General features: G+C 46.0%; 1 protein-coding gene across 3 annotated transcripts in view; it reads left to right on the forward strand.

The window, feature by feature from the left end:
* PRUNE2 (prune homolog 2 with BCH domain) overlaps nucleotides 1-17,876 on the forward strand; it is an 80,675-nt gene that overhangs the window by 9,096 nt on the left and 53,703 nt on the right. The window contains exon 3 of one of the 3 annotated variants that reach the window (XM_059411824.1): nucleotides 185-956. In XM_059411824.1, the coding sequence (XP_059267807.1) occupies nucleotides 185-956 (772 nt within the window). Of the gene's footprint in view, nucleotides 1-184; nucleotides 957-12,440; nucleotides 12,810-17,876 lie in introns of those variants that run through there. The other 2 variants (XM_059411823.1, XM_059411822.1) reach the window with 2 other exon arrangements.

The following is a 17,876-nucleotide window of genomic DNA, read 5'->3' on the forward strand; positions in this document are numbered from 1 at the left end:
ATATATCTATAAAAATATAAAAATATATATCTATATAAAATATAAAATATATATCTATAAAATATATATATATATATCTCTTAAATTATCTCTCCTTAGATGGATCATTTGCAAAGATCACACATCACATAATGTGCTAATTCTGCCTTGTTCGCCCCTTCTCGCCTTCATCTTCCACTTCTAGGAGTCGGCGAGGGAGTGTCAGAGTTAGAAGAAGAAAAAGTAATTCCTATCAAAGAGCCTGAGCAGATAACACCAGAATACAGGGAAGAAAGGTCCACAGAGAAGAATGAAGATCGTCACGCGCTACACATGGACTACATACTTGTAAACCATGAAGAAAATTCACCCCCAACACCTGAGGCCCGGAAAGCTCGAGAAAGCACATGCGAATCAGGAGAGTTTCCCACTGGTCCTGAAGAAATAGGGCTGCCGGGAACTCCGCTAGCTGGCCTCTCAGATTCCTGTCAGCCCGTCTCCTTCAGTGGAAGAGAAGATGGTTCTGTAGAGACAGTGTCTCCCAAAGGTGATAAGGATAAGAGATCATCTCTTGAGAGCCCTGGGCAAGACCAGAGCTGGATGGTCTTGGGTCACAGTGAAGAGGGCGATCAGTCGTTGGAAGCTAGGAACTCGGGGCCTGGAGGGTCTGGCCAGGTGGTAGAGCTGACCTCCCCTTGTGGCTTAGGTGAGGGCCCCCACATACAGGTTCTAGGAGGAATGAAGCCTGTGGAATCTTTAACTCTAGAAGAGGCCCCTGGTCTGGGCAGCCAATCCCGGAAGAGCAAGGGCCGAGGCAGAGCTGGCCCAGACGCGGTTCTAGGGCAGGCCATCCGCCATGACAATGAGTGGGAAATGCTTCCACCTCAGCCTTCTCGGAAAAACAGGATCCTTGAAACAGAAATGGAGGAGGAAACAGAGTTTCTGGAGCCCAGAACGAGGAAACCGAGACCCAAAGGGTAAGCTGAAAGCTAGATTTATTTTTTTTAATGAAAAATATTGTATTAGAATCTGGGGAACTGGTGAGGGATTGTGGAATATGAAGAACAACTGGATGATGGGAGCTTTGCTTCCAGGTATGGCCAAGCAGCATCTGTAAAAACAGCTGATAAATAAACATAAAGATAATGAGGATTTGTGGCTATTTTCAGTCACAAAACAAAACAAAACAAAACAAAAACACTTCAGTTTCCATCCAGAGTCTGTACTTACCCTTCTGATACTTACCCTACTCTACCTACTCAATACCTATATTACTCTTAAACAAGCAGTTGGAACCAGAGAAAGCAGGGCACTAACAATTTTTTCATAGAGCACCAAACAGTTTGCTTATATTATCTCATTTAATACTTACAACAACCCTGATGTGGTTGGTGTTATTACCTTTACTTTCCACATCTCGGGGGGGGGGGGGGGGGTCCCTTGAAGTAAGTAACCAGAGGGAACACTTGGATTTTAAGGTTTTTCACCTCTAGAGCCAGTACTTTTCCAGCAGACACACTGCCTATCTCACACAAAAGGCAAGTCTGGTTTTATGTCACAGCTAACTTACGAGGAGGGCTGACTAAGGAGACGCCGCAGCAGGCTCAAAATCTTAGTGTGAAATATTCACTCCCCAGCTGGCTGAAAAATTGGCCAACAGCCATCAGACTAGGGATTCATTCATTCATTCACCACATGGGGTCTGAGAATCTGCTCGGTATGGAGTTTCTGGGTAGCCAGTGGGTATAAGACAGCACGTCAGAGAACAGGATGTCATCTCTGCCCTCGAGCTTCCCAGGCCCTGTTGACACCATGAAAGGTTGTTCATTTCTCTTTATTTGTCCTAATGGAGCCCTCTTGCTCCCAGGGACAAAAGGCCAAACTGTGACAAATTAAAAGGGAAGATCTTATTTCCTCTTTAAAATGTAGCGGAAAAAAGATCTCTTTTTTCTACTCATTTCAGGAGCCTAAAGGACTAGGCCTACCATGGACTCCCTGTGAGTCCAAGAATCTGGATCCCAGCCTAGCTCTGCCGTGACTGGCCATGTATGTTGGGATCAACCCTAGGCTTAATTTCTTCCTCCATGAAATTGGTGGCTTTGGCTGGAGGACCTCAGGCCTTCCTCAAGTTCCCATCCGCAGGAGCCTCATTTGCAAGTAAACAGAATGTGTCCTCAAGAGCTTTGGTCTTCACAAATTTCCTCTCTCTCCCCGAAAGGAATAAGAAAAGAAGAAGGAAGAGCAGGGGTAAATCAAGGGTTCTTAAAGGGCCTTAAAGAGTTAAAGTCTCGTATTCAAGGGCAGTTTCCTAAATCCAGACCTTTTCAGTTGGCCTAATCTTCCTTTTTCCTGTCAAGCTATTTCCTTCCAGAGAGCCCCCAGATCCGTTATAGAAAGAGGGTAGCAGATGGATCCCAGCAGCCCCGCTGGTGTTGTTATGGATAGAGCTCAGAACTCCGGCAGCCTTGCCTTGGCTGAGCTATTGTTTGGCTTCTGATCTGCATTTTCATGCCCCTGTGGTCCAACAGATGAGACTGCCCCCTGTTGCCACCAGCCCCCTCTCTTGCCAGCAGATTTCTTTGCTCCTATTTTTCTGCTCAGCCCCTGTAGTAATGACAGTTTTCTCACAATTTGGGGAGGGGGCAGAGTTTCCCCACCGGCATCTGTATTATTACCTTTTGTGTAAATAATTTACTCTCGGCTATGTTTGAAAGGTCTCTCTGTGCTAGATTTTGAGAGGGCACGGAGTTGTGGCAAACAGTGATTCTCTAAGTGGGGTCCTACAACCAGCAGCCTGGGGGCGCCCAGCTGACTGCCAGTAGAACATGGGACTCTTGATCTGGGGGTTGTGAGTTCAAGCCCCATGTTGGCAGTAGAGATTACTTTTTTTTTTTTTTTTAATAAAAGCAGCAGCCTCAGAATCACCTGGGTGCTTGCTAGAAATGCAAGTTCCTGACCCTACTCCTCACTCTAACTGAATCAAGAACTCCAGTTGGGGTCCAGCAGTCTGTGCTTTAATACGGGTGACTTTGGTTCATGCTCAAGTTGAAGAACCACTGGTCTGACCACTGGTCCCAGTCCTCTAGTTTAAGAAGAGAATGAAACACAGGTGAAGAGGAGATAATAGTATAACATGTAAATCAAAGTAGTTGATGACCAACGTGTGTGTAAATATACATAGCTATCATGAGCGTTCGCCATGGCCGGCGTACTGAGCCCCGTGTGTGCACTACCTCATTTTTCCATGGCAGGAATTACACAAGGAAGAACACTGATGTTCAGAAAGGTCGAGGGGCACCTGGGTGGCTCAGTCGGTTAAGTATCTGCCTTTGGCTCAGGTCATGATCCCGGGGTCCTGGGATCCAGTCCCGGTATCGGGCTCCCTGCTCAGCGGGGAGTCTGCTTCTCCCTCTGCCTCTTCTCCTGCTTGTGCACTCTCTCTCTCTCTCTCAAATAAATACATAAAATCTTAAAAAAAAAAAAAAAAAGAAAGAAAGAAAGAAGAGAAAAAAGAAAGAAAGGTTGAATCACTTCGTCTGGTTTCTAGTTAGAAATTGAAGAAGCTGCGATTCGAATTTCAGTCTTTCCATGTCCAGAGTGTGTGTTCCTGCTAGTAAATTAAGAGGGGAAGCATCTGTGTTGGGTACTTTTATGGTGGAGGAACAAGAAACGGTTTGTTATCCATCCACATCAGGAGGTAGGGTACCCAGGGCCCCTGATACTTTTAAAGGGCCCACATGAAACTTTGAGATTCTTTTAATATCTAAAGAAAAAAATTATTATACTCTTTGTAGATTATGTGTTTTTTCCTACCAATGCAGATGTAAAAGAAAGTTCTGGATCTTTTTTTAATGAAGGAAAGAGCCCGGGAAAGTAAGAGTGCCTAAGGCCCCACAAAGTCATAATGTGGCCCTAGGAGGTGTATTTCAAGATAGGCATTACAGGAAAGTCATAATGTGGAAAGGCAAAGAAAAGGGTAAGAGGTCAGCCAAGCTGTCTAGGAAGAGGGAGATGAAGGAAACCATGGACACAGCAAGATAGTCACCCAAGCAATATGAGATAGTCCTATTTTTCTGACTAAAAACTTGGAAACGTCTTCTGATATAGAATTTGGTCATAGGGCAGAACAAAGACTATCCTGGAAAAAAAAAAAATTGGGGCTTCAAAAAGAGATAGTATATGCGGATAGTCTATGCAGATAGTATACGAAATCTGACATACGAGCTAGGAATTGACTTCTAGCTCTCCCCACCACACCCCCTCACTCAAGTGCCCACCCTGGTTTGAGAGCTGCAGGCCATATTTCCAAAATGCGAGGACGCCTCAAAAGGTGGCTCTTCTCCTTGTACTTCATCAACTGGCTCTTGTTAACAGGACTGTGGAGTGTAGGGAGAGAAACACTCCCCCTTAGAATCTGCAGTGCTGTGTTCTGGTTCCTAGGATCCACCTTTCCTCTTCCCAGAGGCTCTGCCAACACCTTGGTCATCTTCCAGCTCTACACCCACCAGCCCAGGATCACCACCAACTCCCAAGACAGTAATGGATAGGCCCGATCTTTCTGGTGGGGATACAGAGAACATCTGCACAGTAATCTGCCCCACACACTATCTTCTTAAAATGAAGAACCCTTTATAGGTTTCTTTTAAAGAAGGCATGGTTGCAAGAATGTCGTGGGAGAAAAGGGTCATTTGATTACATACTAGTCAGGGTTCTCCAGAGAAATGGAACCAACAGGAGCAGTAGAAGATATCCATCTATGTTTGATCTAGAGAGAGAGAGAGAGAGATGATTTTAAGGAATTGGAATTGGCTTGCCCAGGTTTAGAGGCTGGAAAGCCTGTAATCTGTAGGAGAGATCAGTGGGCTAGAAACTCAAGCTAGAGTTGTTGCTGTCTTGAGTCTGAATTCTGCAGGACAGCAGGCTGGAAACTTAGCAGAGTGTCTGTGTTGTAGACTTGAGGAGAGTTTCTTATTTTTTGAGAAATTTCAGACCTTCCTCCCAAGGCCTTCAACTGACTCGACAAGGCCCACCCATGTTCTGGAGGATAACCTGCCTTACTCAAAGTCTGTGTTAATCACATCTAAAAAAAATAGCATCCCAGCAACATCTAGACTGGTGTTCGACCAAATAACTGGGCACCATAGCCTCGTCAAGTTGACAAATAATATTAATAATTCTAGGTTATATTCAAAAGCCTGAACTAGCTACATGCTAAGTGAATTGAAACCATTAACATTTGTAAACTCACCACCCTCAAAATTACACAAAAGTGGGTTGATCGATATACAGATATATTGGCGTTCTCTGGGTGTGGGGTAAGGAAGTAGCTGTGCAGGGTGATAAGTGGAAATAATGTCCAAGAGGAGGAAGTAAACTGACTCTGCTTGTCTCAGCTCTTGTAGATACACACAAGGGTGAGGGGCAGGGCAGTGGGAGGCACAGGGGAGGCAGACAAGGGGAGCTCTGGCACAGGTGTTTTTGAAACAGTATTTAGAAATAACCTGACCCACTTAGGGGCACCTGGGTGGCTCAGTTGGTTAAGCATCTGCTTTTGGCTCAGGTCATGATCTCAGGGTCCTGAGATGGAGCCACACAGTGGGCTCCTTGCTCAGGTGGGAGTCTGTTTCTCCCTCTCACTCTTCCTCTGTGCTCTCTTCCTCTCTCTCTCAAATAAATATAATCTTGCAAGAGAGAAAGAAAGAGAGAGAGAGAGAACGAACCCAATCCTTTTATCCATGGAGCTATAGCTTGTCTTCTAGCTCTGTGATTTGGTTCTCCCTGAAACTAAAATGACCTCCAAACCCAATAGGTGTGATATTCTTCACAACTTGCTTCTTATGGTCATCTCTGTGCATTCTTTCTTTTTAAATTAGTAATGTTGGCCTTTTTCTTCTGTCTGACAAGACTATGGGAAATAACTCCCTTTTCTCCCTATGAGCGACCCCATTAAGCCTTTATACAATTTCACCAGATCCTCTAAAGCCAGCCTTTTTCTGTCTGGGACTTAGGGTTGAGGTATTAGTACATTGGGTCTTAAATCCACATAAATGCTGAAAATGAAAAACGGGTAAAGAAATAATCTGTCGACTCTTTCTCTCGGGGTTGGGTAACGTTATGTTTGGGCTCGCAGAAGAATCAGGCTCTTTGAGCACATGCCTCCCCCTCCCTGGGTCTTGCTGTTTGGATGGGCTGCATCCCAGTTCCAAACATTCACCCTTTCTCCCAGGCCAGCCCATGCTCCATATATGACAGCCGTCCCTTGTTTATTCACGGTTATTTGGCTTTGCCCTGAACCAAACCTGGAAGACCAAACTTGGCACTGACTCTGTGTTCATTTATTTTTGTAATTATATTTGATCACTTGGTGTGTTATGTTTGGTGGTTTGGTGGTGATAAATATATTCAAAGTTCTTTAACTCTGCAGTTTAACTCAGGCCTTAGTCTCTTTTTTTTTCCCATGTCTCCCCACTGGCCCCCTGCTATGTCTCCACTTCTGGCCAGCCCTACCCAGAACAGACTTCAGATAAGTCTGGTCCAACCAGTCACCCTCTGAGCTCAACAGGGTGAATTTTATTATCCCTACTTCATAGATCAACCAGCTCAGTAAATGAGCCGTTAACGTCATCCAGAAATGAGACTGTGGTAACATAAGGACTTGAACTTCTGTCTTCTCCCTTCCTGCCTATTGCTTGTGGATACAACACAGAGGCCAAAGCAATCATTTTTTACCGTGTATTCTATAGGTTGACATATTTCTTCCTATCCTCCCGTTGTCCTGCTGAGAAGTATATCACGTTTAATAGCCAACATTCCCAGAGTTATTTGGGGAATAACTGAGCAGAACTTGCCTCTGCCTCTTCCCTTTGTCATGTGACCCACCGAGGCCTTCCCGTGCCTGAAAGCACATTTCACGCCACAGCTAATTCGTGACGGTTACTGCCCTGTCCGTGGGCTGCCCTCCATCTGTGGTTTGTGGGGCCAACTCGAGCAGCCAGAGGCAAGAGGGGGTGAGGGGATCAAAGCCCTTCACTATACATCTACGTTCCCCATATATTTATAGATATGGTATTTTGTGGTAAAGGATTTTATAGCCAGAGAAGGCCATGAACACCAAGACGAGGTGGTACAAGTCAGCTGTCCTGTGGGAGGAACACCCACAGAGGAGCCCTTTTGTGTTGTGCTGGCTTCTAGTTTGAGAAAGAATCCAAGGTATTTCTCCAGCTGGAATGGTGAAATGTCAAAACTGATGTCAGGAATTAAAAAAAAAAAAAAAAAAACCTCCATGAAAATTGATGGCGTGTGAGGAAGAGGAGAAGTCATGGCTTACAAAAGCTGGATAAGTCAGTCTGTCAGAGAGCCAGCAGGAGAGAGAGGACACATTCAAATGAGGATAATTCGAGAAATCTTTCATAAAGGGAGTATTTACAAAGATGGAGGGAAAGTGTGAGGCGCTCACAAGGAACGGTATAGTAGCTCAGGAATGGAAACAGGACGGTCGTTCTCGTTCCTAGGCCTCGGGTGCAAGGAGAGGTGCTTTCCAGAACTCAGAACAGGAATGTTGGGGTTTTCATGAGGATAGCCCTGGCGGAGAGTTGGGGGGCATTCCCTCGGAGAGGAAGCTGGAGGAGTGCAGCTCCCTGCCTCCCGCTTCCTCCCTTAGAACTCCCACCAGGTTCCCCAAAGCCAAGCGGGATTCAGAGTGGGAGGGAGCCTCCTGGGGCCAAGAGCAAGAGGGAGAAAGTAAGCGAGTGGAGCCCGCACAGCTGGCTGATTAGAAAGCCGTAGAGCCACAGCTTCAGAAAAGTGTGCTGAGATCTGTGAATGCGCAGGGTCGCTGACTATTCCTCCAGTGCAGCAGAGGACCTGTTTCCAAGATCCAGGGGACAGCTCTCTCAGGACAAGCGCTGTCGAAGAGTCGCCCCAAGATTGGGTCCAGCTCTGCAGAAACCCAGGTTGAGGATGTTACGTTCCCCCACCATGTTAACTTTTGGTTAAGGGCTGCGGCTTCTTTTAATTGTCACCCTAAGAGAGTTTTGTTCTAGGTAACGGCCTGGCAGGAAAATTTTTAATTCCCTCCCATAAACTATCTCAAAATGTTGATCAACTCCAAATCAAAAACTTATGGAAGATGGAGTCCAACACGCGCACGTGCAAATACACACACACACACACACACACACACACACACACACGAGCGCACGCTACTCAACCTTCCATGGCAGCCCCGCCCTGGCCGGCCACTCCACTCCTGTCCTCCGGTCCGCCCAGCCCGCTCCTGCAATCCGTACTCCACTCACTGGCTTGAGTGAGCCTCTCGGATGTAAAGATACTCCTTTCACCACCCACTTTCTTATTTTTTTTTTTAATTCTTTAAAATTTTTATTTATTTATTTTTAAATTTCTTTTCATCGTAACAGAATTCATTGTTTTTGCACCACACCCAGTGCTCCATGCGATACATGCCCTCCTTAGTACCCACCACCTGGCTCCCCCCCACCTCCCCCCCCTGTCCCTTCAAAACCCTCAGATTGTATTTCTGGAGTCCACAGACTCTCCTGGTTCACCTCCCCCTTCCAATTCCCTTCTCAACTTCCTTCTCCTCTCCATCTCCGCATGTCCTCCATGCTATTTGTTATGCTCCACAAATAAGTGAGACCATAGGATACTTGACCCTCTCTGCTTGACTTATTTCACTCAGCACAGTCTCTTCCAGTCCCATCCATGTTGCGACAAAAGTTGGGTATTCGTCCTTTCTGATGGAGGCGTCATACTCCATAGCGTATATGGACCACATCTTCCTTATCCATTCGTCCGTTGAAGGGCATCTTGGTTCTTTCCACAGGTTGGCGACCGTGGCCATTGCTGCTATAAACATTGGGGTACAGATGGCCCTTCTTTTCACGACATCTGTATCTTTTCACCACCTACCTTCTTAAAACCATCCAACGTCATTTTGGAATTCAATTCTGATTCTTAACTACCACCTGTAAGGCCCTGTGTGTCCTGGTTGCTGCTTACATTTCCGTTGGCCGAGTACTCTTTCCATCAGTCTCTGAGCTTGTCCACCAGACCCTTTAACAATTCAGTGAGCTGATGCCAGCTGTACTCTCTGTCTAGACTTCTCTTGATAGGGCTTATTCTTATCATTCATGCTCCCCAGAGAGCTCTTCCTTCTACACACACCATGTCACTCTGGGGCAGATGCTTCTGGCTTCTCATGGGTAAAGGCCTCAGATGCTGCTACGTGTCCTACAACACACAGGAGGAGGGCCCTTCACGGCGAAGGATTATCTAGCCCTACGTGTCAGTATTGCCAGGGTTGAGAACCCTGCTCTTCCCACTGCCCTGATTTATTTTCTTCTGTTTATTTGTTGTTGTTGTTTTAAAAGATTTTATTTACTTGAGAGAGAGCATAAGCAGGGGGAGAGGCAGAGAGAGAAGCAGGCTCTCCCCTGAGCAGGCCCGATGTGGGGCCAGCTCCCTAGACCCTGAGATCATGACGGGAGCCAAAGGCTGACACCTAGCCATCTGAGCCACCCAGGAGCCCCCTTCTGTTTATTTGCTTAGTGGATTCTGTTCTGTCTCCACATTTGAGAATATGCTCTCCAGGAAAGCAGTTGCCATTTATTAGGTGCCCCAGAAATACAGCCTGATTGAACGAATGGCAAAGAAAGCCAAGTTGTTCCCATATAATTTGCTTTTAATGAAACAGAGCATTTCTGGTGTTTGCTGCTTCCTTTTCCAAGGAACACGTGGTAAATTTAGTTTGGGCATGACTTAATTCAGGCTATAACAGATTCCCATAGACTCGGTGGCTTATAAACAAGAGAAATTTATTTCTCAGCTTTGGAGGCTAGAAATCTGAAATCAGGGTGGCAAGAAGGTCAAGTTCTGATGAGAATCCTCTCCTTGGTTGCAGACTGCCACCTTCTCCTGGTATCCCCACAGCAGAACTTCCTCAACGGAAAGAGTAAGAAAGCTCTCTGGGGTCCTTTCAGAGGGCATTAATTCTAGTCACGATGGGGGAGCCTCATCTAATCCTAATTATTTCCCCAAAGCCCCACCTCCTAATACCATCACATTGTGTGTGTATGGGGGGGGGGGTTCAGCAGATGAACTTGGTGGGGGACGCACTCAGTTCATAACAGGGATATGCATCTTTTCAGATGTTGCAAAAATTCATCTTTCCTCTTCTTTCGGAATTGAGACCATAATTACTTGAGTGTCCTTGTTTCCCGGTATACAGTTCCTCCAAGATTCTCAAAGCCTTTCGGTTTCCTTAAGTGCTGTTACCACTTCCCTCAGCCTCATGGAGAAAAGGAGGTGCACCTGTCAACTGTGCCTCCACCAGCTTGTCCAGAGGAGAAAAATACTTCTGCTTAGTCATCTGTCAACCATCAACTCATGTAGCTGTTGACAATATATATCTTCAAAGACCTTTTTTATTCTTATTTTTTCACCTTAATTTATTAAATAATGATTTGGATGTATTGGGCTCTCAAAGCATAACTGAACTCCCCTGGAGAATTGGACTCTACCACCCCCACCCCCTTTTCATTTATATAATGATCAGGATGCTACTTCATGCGTTTAAGCAGTTATTATTTTCCTTTTTTTTTTTTTTTTAAATAATTGTAACTGCCGCAGCATCGCAGTGAATAAAACAATACATTTACTCAAGTGCCCAGCTGACTCTGACTTAGGGCTCTTTTGCTCCGGCACAGGCTGAGACAACATCCTACAAGACAAAAGGAAACATCATTGCTGAAAACAGATATCCACAGTTCCCCCATTTAACGAAGTGCCTCTTAAATTTTTAAAGGTATCTGTGATGGAACAGATTCTGTATCAGCTGCTGACTTTTAAAAACAGATTACAAAATAGATTGAATTACAGTGTCTGTTCTATAACACTTAACTCCTCTTTCTGTACGCTCCAGCGGCTTCTTTTTTTTTTCCAGCTGATAAAGGGGAAGTCCTTGTAATGAGCCAGCACTTCACAAAGATCAGAGCCCCGTTTTTAGCCATCAGCCTGGACACCCAGAGTAAGACCAGCTCTAAAGCTGTCTGTGCTTCCCTGACGGTTTTGGCTCATCTTGGCTTTGAGAAACGCACTGACACTCTTGCTGAATCTCTGCGGGTCAGTAACCCTGCCAAAGACACACCTTCCTCATGCTCACCCCTCTGAGAGGTAGACGGCACTTGAGAACTTATGTCACAACTGCTCATAAGCCTGAATAATTTTGTAGGCTTTTAGTTTATTTATTTTAGAGAAAGAGAGAGCGCGCACAAGCAGGCATTGTGGGGAAAGGGAAGAGCAGAGGGAGAAGGAAAGCAGACTCTGAGTACAGAGCCCCAAATAGGGCTTGATCTCATGACCCCCTGAAATCATGACCTGAGCCGAAATCCAGAGTTTGGATGCTTAACCAACAGAGCCACCCAGGTGCCCCTGTAAGGCTTTCAGTTTAAATAAAGATATAAAAAATTTGCTTCTTCCTCTTCTCCCTTTACCACTGCCCTCCCACCACCCAGCGCATCCATGGTGAGGGAAGAAATAGCCATCATTTTAAGTACTAAGAACAGGAGCTAACGTTTCTTAAGCACTCAGCGGGGTACTCAGCTGAGTAATTCACTTTCCTATTTTGTTAATGGTTTCCTCTTTTGTTAGTACCTAAAGTGGCCCTATCCCCCAATCATAGCCTCTACCCCCAGCCCTGCCCCCACCAAAGAAAAAACAAAAACAAAAAAGTCTGAAAGGTTATGTAACATGGAACTCTGAGCAATCCAGTTCTGAGGACGGTACCTATAGTTACTTTTTGCTTTGACATTTTGCCTGATGGTGATCACAATTCTTTGGTTTGTCTGATCATATTTGTTTTTTTTAATGAAGAGCAAACAAGCAAAGAAAGGAATGCATGAAACTGGCATGAAACTTTTCCTTCCTATTTCACTGACTTTACCTGTCAAATATTTCTGTCAGCGTTTTGAGAATTAATGATTGTGTTAGTACCTAACATTTCCTGTGAGTGGATTTTCACCTAGACTCTTTAAGAGTTCTAGATGCATCGTTCTTCAAAGTGCTGGTATTCTTATTATCCACCTGGGAGTCAGCGGTGTGAGTCACCAGGCACTGTAGTAACTGGTCGGAATTCGCTAATAAATCGTAGAAGTTAAATTCAAATTCTAGGACCTCTGACCACAAAGCCCACACGTGTTATGGCCCCACGCCTCTTTCTGCCAACAGCCATGATTTTGTGCAAACATCATAACCGTCTCTGGAACCTTGATTGGCCTTGTTTATGTGTCTGACCATGCTTCCAAAGTCCATTTATTACGATCTTACCCATTGTCCATGCAAAGGAAATAGTCGCGCTGCCATCTTACTGCGTTGTGCTGTGAAGCTACAGGATTTTTTTTTTTTTTTTAAAGATGTTTCAGGGGAACTAGATTCCTTCCAACCTGTGCTTTGAGCCCACTCGCATCCAGCCTCACTCAGGAGCAGGGCTGGGAGCACTTGTGGGGAGCAGACACGAATACCAAGGGGGCTTCTGTGGCTCCACAACCTGGATGAGAGAGTGTGTGTGTTCCCGACCGCAGCTCGGCGCGGCCCGGGCTCCATCCCCCCTCGCGGGAGCGCCGGCGGCCGCCGGGTCACCGGGCGAGCTGGGAGGCAGGTGATCATCCTTATTTAGATGTGGCAGGGACACGTGACCAGAAAATGGAGGCGACTGTGTATTCCCAGTTAACCGCTCCGGAAGGGAGATGCTGAGCGGCTGCGACCGAGCATCCTTCTCGCCCTCCGGGTAGCCGGCCTCCCCGCATCCTCAGGAGGTAGGTGGGTCCCGGTGCGGCTCTGGGAGGACCGGGTGTCCGCAGGACACATCGCAATGGAGAGTGTCGTTCTCGCGGACCTGTCTATTGCTGGGAAGTTGGAGGGGAGTGAGGAGGAGGAGGAGGAGGAGGATGCGGGGCTCTGCCCAGCCCCTCGCCAGAGACAGCTGGCAGCTGCATTTCCTTCTGTATCAGCTCCGACTGGGAAGGCTTGGGGTCTTCCAGGCTGTCTCCTGCCCCTCCCTTGGCGAGCAGGTCATTAGGGAACCAAGACTCTGTAACAGCTCTAAACATTTTGCCTTCCGTCCTATGATGAAAATGGAGATAGAAAATCGAAGGAAGGGACAATTTGGAAACCGTTGAGGACTCTTGCCTAATGGCAAGAGTTTGACAGGCGGAGAGGCCCTGGTACATATTTATTTCTTATTTCTGTCTGACAGGCGGAGAGGCCCTGGTACATATTTATTTCTTATTTCCTGGCATATTTATTTCTTGTGTTATTACTTATAGTTGCCAAAGCTGGTAACATACACTTCTCCTTTTTTCGAATGAATCTTGTAATCTTTAAATCTTACCTAAGTTCTAAGCTGCAGAAATAGGTCATCCTCCAAAATGGACCTGTATTGTTCTCTCCCACCTTTTCAAAATCCAGAGATAAAATACAGTATGGACAGAATATCGCTATTTCACTGAGAAACTAAGTTATATGAGAAACTAAATCAAAATGACTACCTGGTCAATTTCAAACAAGAAATACATGGGTTATTAAATTCCTCTGTGGAAGCAAAAAACAAAACAAAACAAAACTAGACTCCCACCTAGGAGGGATTTAAATCAAGTATGATTCTTCCAGAGATCAGAGTACTGGTTGGTCTTGGTGATTCCAGGGAGAGGGACAGCATCTGTGTCAACCGCCCCCTTCTTTCATATGAACTCCTGACGTGGTGTGAGTCTTCTGAAAACCGCCCTGTGAGCGAGCCCAGCCTCCAGGCTTACTTCCTCCTGGATGACTGCCCCAAGCCATAGAGAGAAATGGGAACTGCCACTGCCTGAGACCACTTTGAAATGTTCAATTTGACAAAAGTATTCTTAAATATTAATTGATCATATTTGCAGAAAGTGAAATCTGGAATCATTAGATTAAAATTCCTGGTGATAAAAAATAAAATGACCCATGAAATTTCTCTTAATTGATAAGCGACTTCTTATCTGGGAGGAAAACCCTGTCTTTACTGGTAAATTACACATACTCGGGATAGTGCAAGTTTGTACTTTCAAATGGCTTGAACCTTGCATTGCAACTCAAAGACAGATAAAAACGACCTGAGGCTGTTGTCCTTTGCAGTTAGCAGTGTTTAAACGTCTTCAGGGAGATTTTACTTTGTAACGCAAAGTAACCTTTCTGTCCTAAATAAGGTGTAAAGCTTTAAAGGTACTTAAGGATAAGAAGCCAGAGTCTCCTTCCTATTACTATGAAGCCAAATTAACTTTTTTTTTTCGTGGCAAGGGCTCTCTTTGGTATATCTCAGTGAATTTTCTTTACACCCCATTTGGTTTTTCATTCTTGAATGGCTCTGTAGTAGGGAAAAATTTAATCTCTTATTAAAGGATCGTAATACTTCCTTGACCTTTAGACTTCATACTTCCTAGCTAGCGAGAACACAAGGTGTGGGGTTGGCCTGTAGGTTCAAATACTCAATATAGTTTATGACAGGAAAACTTGAGTTCACCCACAGCACATAAAAGCTTTTCTTTTCTTTTTCTTTTTCTTTTTTTTTTTTTTTAATTTTTACCGAATCTGGAATCGCCTGCCCTTTCTCTGTTGCCTCAAGATCTGGTAAATAGAGGCTTTCTGAACAGCAACTTCCTGCTAGAGTAGTATTTGAATTTGGGATGGGTTCTCAGTTCTTTATCAGTTCCAAGTCAATAGTGCAGCTGGGGTGAAGGGGCAAGCGGAAGAAGGGGCAGAGGGAAAATCAGCTAAGGACAGATTCTGTCCCTGGTATCCTGTCTGCATCAGAGCTGACAAAGAACACTGGGCTGCAGGTCCTTCTACATTAATAATGGCAGGAATCGTGGGGTTGTTGGGGGGATCGGTGTGCAAGATGCGTGTAGGATAAAAGGCAGGAGTGGATGCCCCCTGTCCAAGCACATTATCATTTGAGGGCTCCAGCAGGCCATTTGCCCACTATTTTTGATAGTTTGCTGAGTCTCTGTATTTACAACCCAAGTTTCAATTGGTAGGGTAAGAGAAACTGAAGTAAATCTTAGAATTTGTTTTCACTCACTTCTTCAGTTTACAGGCAAAGGAAAAAAAAAAAAATGAGCCCTGGTTACAGCGAGGGATTGGCTCAAGGTCACCGTCAGTGGCTGGGCAGCTGAGATCCGGACCAAGAGGCCTAGCTCTTGATCTTGTGCTGTTTCCTCTCAGCCTTATCAGAAGCTTCTAGCAAAATCTAGTCCATGAATTCGAAGTTCTCAGGGCTTAAAAAAAAAAAAAACTAGCATTCTTCTATTTTAAGGATAAGGTGGCATTTCCTAATTGCTTTCCAACCCTTAAAAATTTGGGGGAAAGGTGCAAAAAAGTCTGGGAGAAGTGTAACTGAACGGCACTCTCAGATCTTGTGCCTTTCTTATGGACAAGATGCTGCCCCTCAGGACTGAGTGTTGCAAAAGTAATCAAGATGCAACCCTCACTCTAGCGAGGAGGGGAAGAAAGAAATGGCTTGCAAAGGGCAGAAGGAAGTCAGTTCCATAAGAGGTCTAACTGTGGAGCTCTGGGCCCTCAAGGGTGGGAGGGCCTTGGTCTTTCTCCTCGGTTGTAAAGGGGCAAGTACAAGATTCATGGATAAAGTAGGTTCAAGGTGCCTGGGTGGCTCAGGCATTGTGTCTGCCTCCAGCTCGGGTCATGATCCCAGGGTCCCTGCTTGGCAGGAAGTCTGCTTCTCCCTCTCCCACTTCCCCTGCTTGTGTTCCCTCTTGCTGTGTCTCTCGCTGTCAAATAAATAAATAGGTAAATAAAGTGGGTTCAGTAATCGGGAGGAAGGTGCCCTTCAGCAGAAGGGAATATAAAGCAAGCAAGCTGTAGAGGCAGGCGAGCTGTCAGCAAGACTGGGGAGCTAGGAGCTCATTTTGCCTGCAAGGTAGAGCATTTGGAGACCCACGGCTGAGTTGGTCTAAATGCTGGAGAGCCCTGCGGGGAAACATGGAAGTTTGTGTTATGTGTCTTGGCAGTGGGAAGCCAGAGATTTCTGAGCTGGGTGTTGTGACTGGCAGTGGACAGCACGGGCGCGGGAGAGCGGGGAGGCAAGGCGGGAGCTGGTTGTTCACCTTCGACAGCAGAGAGGCTGGAACTCTGCCCCAGGCAGAAAGAAGGGAGGCCATCCCAGAAGGGGGGCGATCCCAGAAGGGCAGATGTGGAAGAGAGGCTAGAGTGCTTGAAAATTGAGGGAGAGGTGCCTGGAGAAGAGTGGGCTCATCTGGGGACAGGTTACCATGTCATTCCCCATGACTGGGAGCCTGTATCCTTGTTGCGCTCGCTTCGGGTTAACGTAAGCAAGAGGAAGAAAGCGTGATGGCCGCCATCCAAGCAAGACGGAGCCGGCTTGGATGGAGGTACCTGCAGAAGGCTAAATCCACGTCTGATTACTCAGCACGAGGTCATGGTCTCATGCTGGCCCGTGGTTTCTGCTAAGTGACGACACTTAGCCCAGGCCCCAAGCCTCTGCATCTACTGAGCTCTCCTTGTTGGGCTGGGACATGAAGGGGATGGTGACTTCCTCTAGTCGTCCTCTTTCCTGTGGGACTACGGCCGACTCTAATCTTACAAGAAGAGAAAGGAGAACTCCTAGTCTGAAGACAGGAATTAGGCCCATCGGTGCCCCTGATAAGCTGCAAGAAGATTCTGGTTCATAAAGAGGAAGAACAGAATAGATCCTGACTGTGGGTGTGAGGGCTGAGGACAAAGGGCGGAGAAAGGAAGCAGGAGCGCTCAGATGCAGTCAATCCCCCTCCCTCCCCAGCCCATCCACCAGGTCCCACCCAAACACTACCTCTCGTCTGGAGCTTCTGGGTTCCTGGACTCTGTGCGCTTGGTCAGAGGGGCTACTCTTGCCTCTGAAACTCCCGGTTATGTCTCGTGGCTTTGACTCCCCTTGTGCTGTTTTGTGTGAACCTGAGTATGTCTTTTCTTCTCAGATTTTAAATTATTTAAGGGCAAAATCTGTGTCTGAACCATTCTTTTTGTCATGTACCCTCCCCAGACTAGTTTAATGCTTTCCATATGGTTCTAGGACACACATGTTTGTCGAACTCCTACCCAAAAGCGTAGCCTGATAAACAAACTGAGTAAAAACTGAGTACCGTAGAAGCTACTTCCGTCAAAGCTTGTGGGAAGCTAGTTTGGAAACCTCCAGGTGGATAGTCAGAATGTTTAGGTCTGGTTTTACCTGCAGACAGAGATCCTTCAAAGTCCCTTCCAGTGCAAAATTCGGAAAGGAGCACAGGCTTCCTGTAGCAGCATATAGTCCAAACCTGGTGTGGAAGCCGCATTTAGAAAGCTACCACTGCCCATGAAGCAAGAGAACCTTTTATTCAAAGAGGAATAAAATCGTTACTTAGCTAATACTTTTTTCTACGTCCAACTCCCAGAAAGATCCAGGAAGCGTTGATGAAATCGAGAGTTCTGGAAATAGCGCTTCCTAAAATAAAACAGGCGTGAAGGCAGCCTGGTGTGATCTCGAGAGAGCAGCTGTGTGAGAGGTAGGTTAGGAGGGCAGGTGACAGGGAGATGAGAAGACAGCTGGAGATTTTTGATCCATGGGAAGGCTAGTATTGATAAATGAAAAACAGAAAGCTTGGGATTCAGCAAAACCCCATCTGTGGGCTAGCCATGGGGAGGTTTTCTCTGTGCCTTGGGCTAAGTTCAGGGGTGATCAAAGATCATGTCCTTGATACAAGGCCAGAGACAAGATTTGGCATAAAAAGGCTGTCACCACGTTTTTCGTGTACTTACCAGGTTATAAGCTCAAGCCTTGTTTCTAACTAGCTCAGGGGTAGGTGAATGGT

Source organism: Mustela nigripes, chromosome 9, assembly GCF_022355385.1.
Source record: "Mustela nigripes isolate SB6536 chromosome 9, MUSNIG.SB6536, whole genome shotgun sequence".
Lineage (NCBI taxonomy): Eukaryota > Metazoa > Chordata > Mammalia > Carnivora > Mustelidae > Mustela > Mustela nigripes.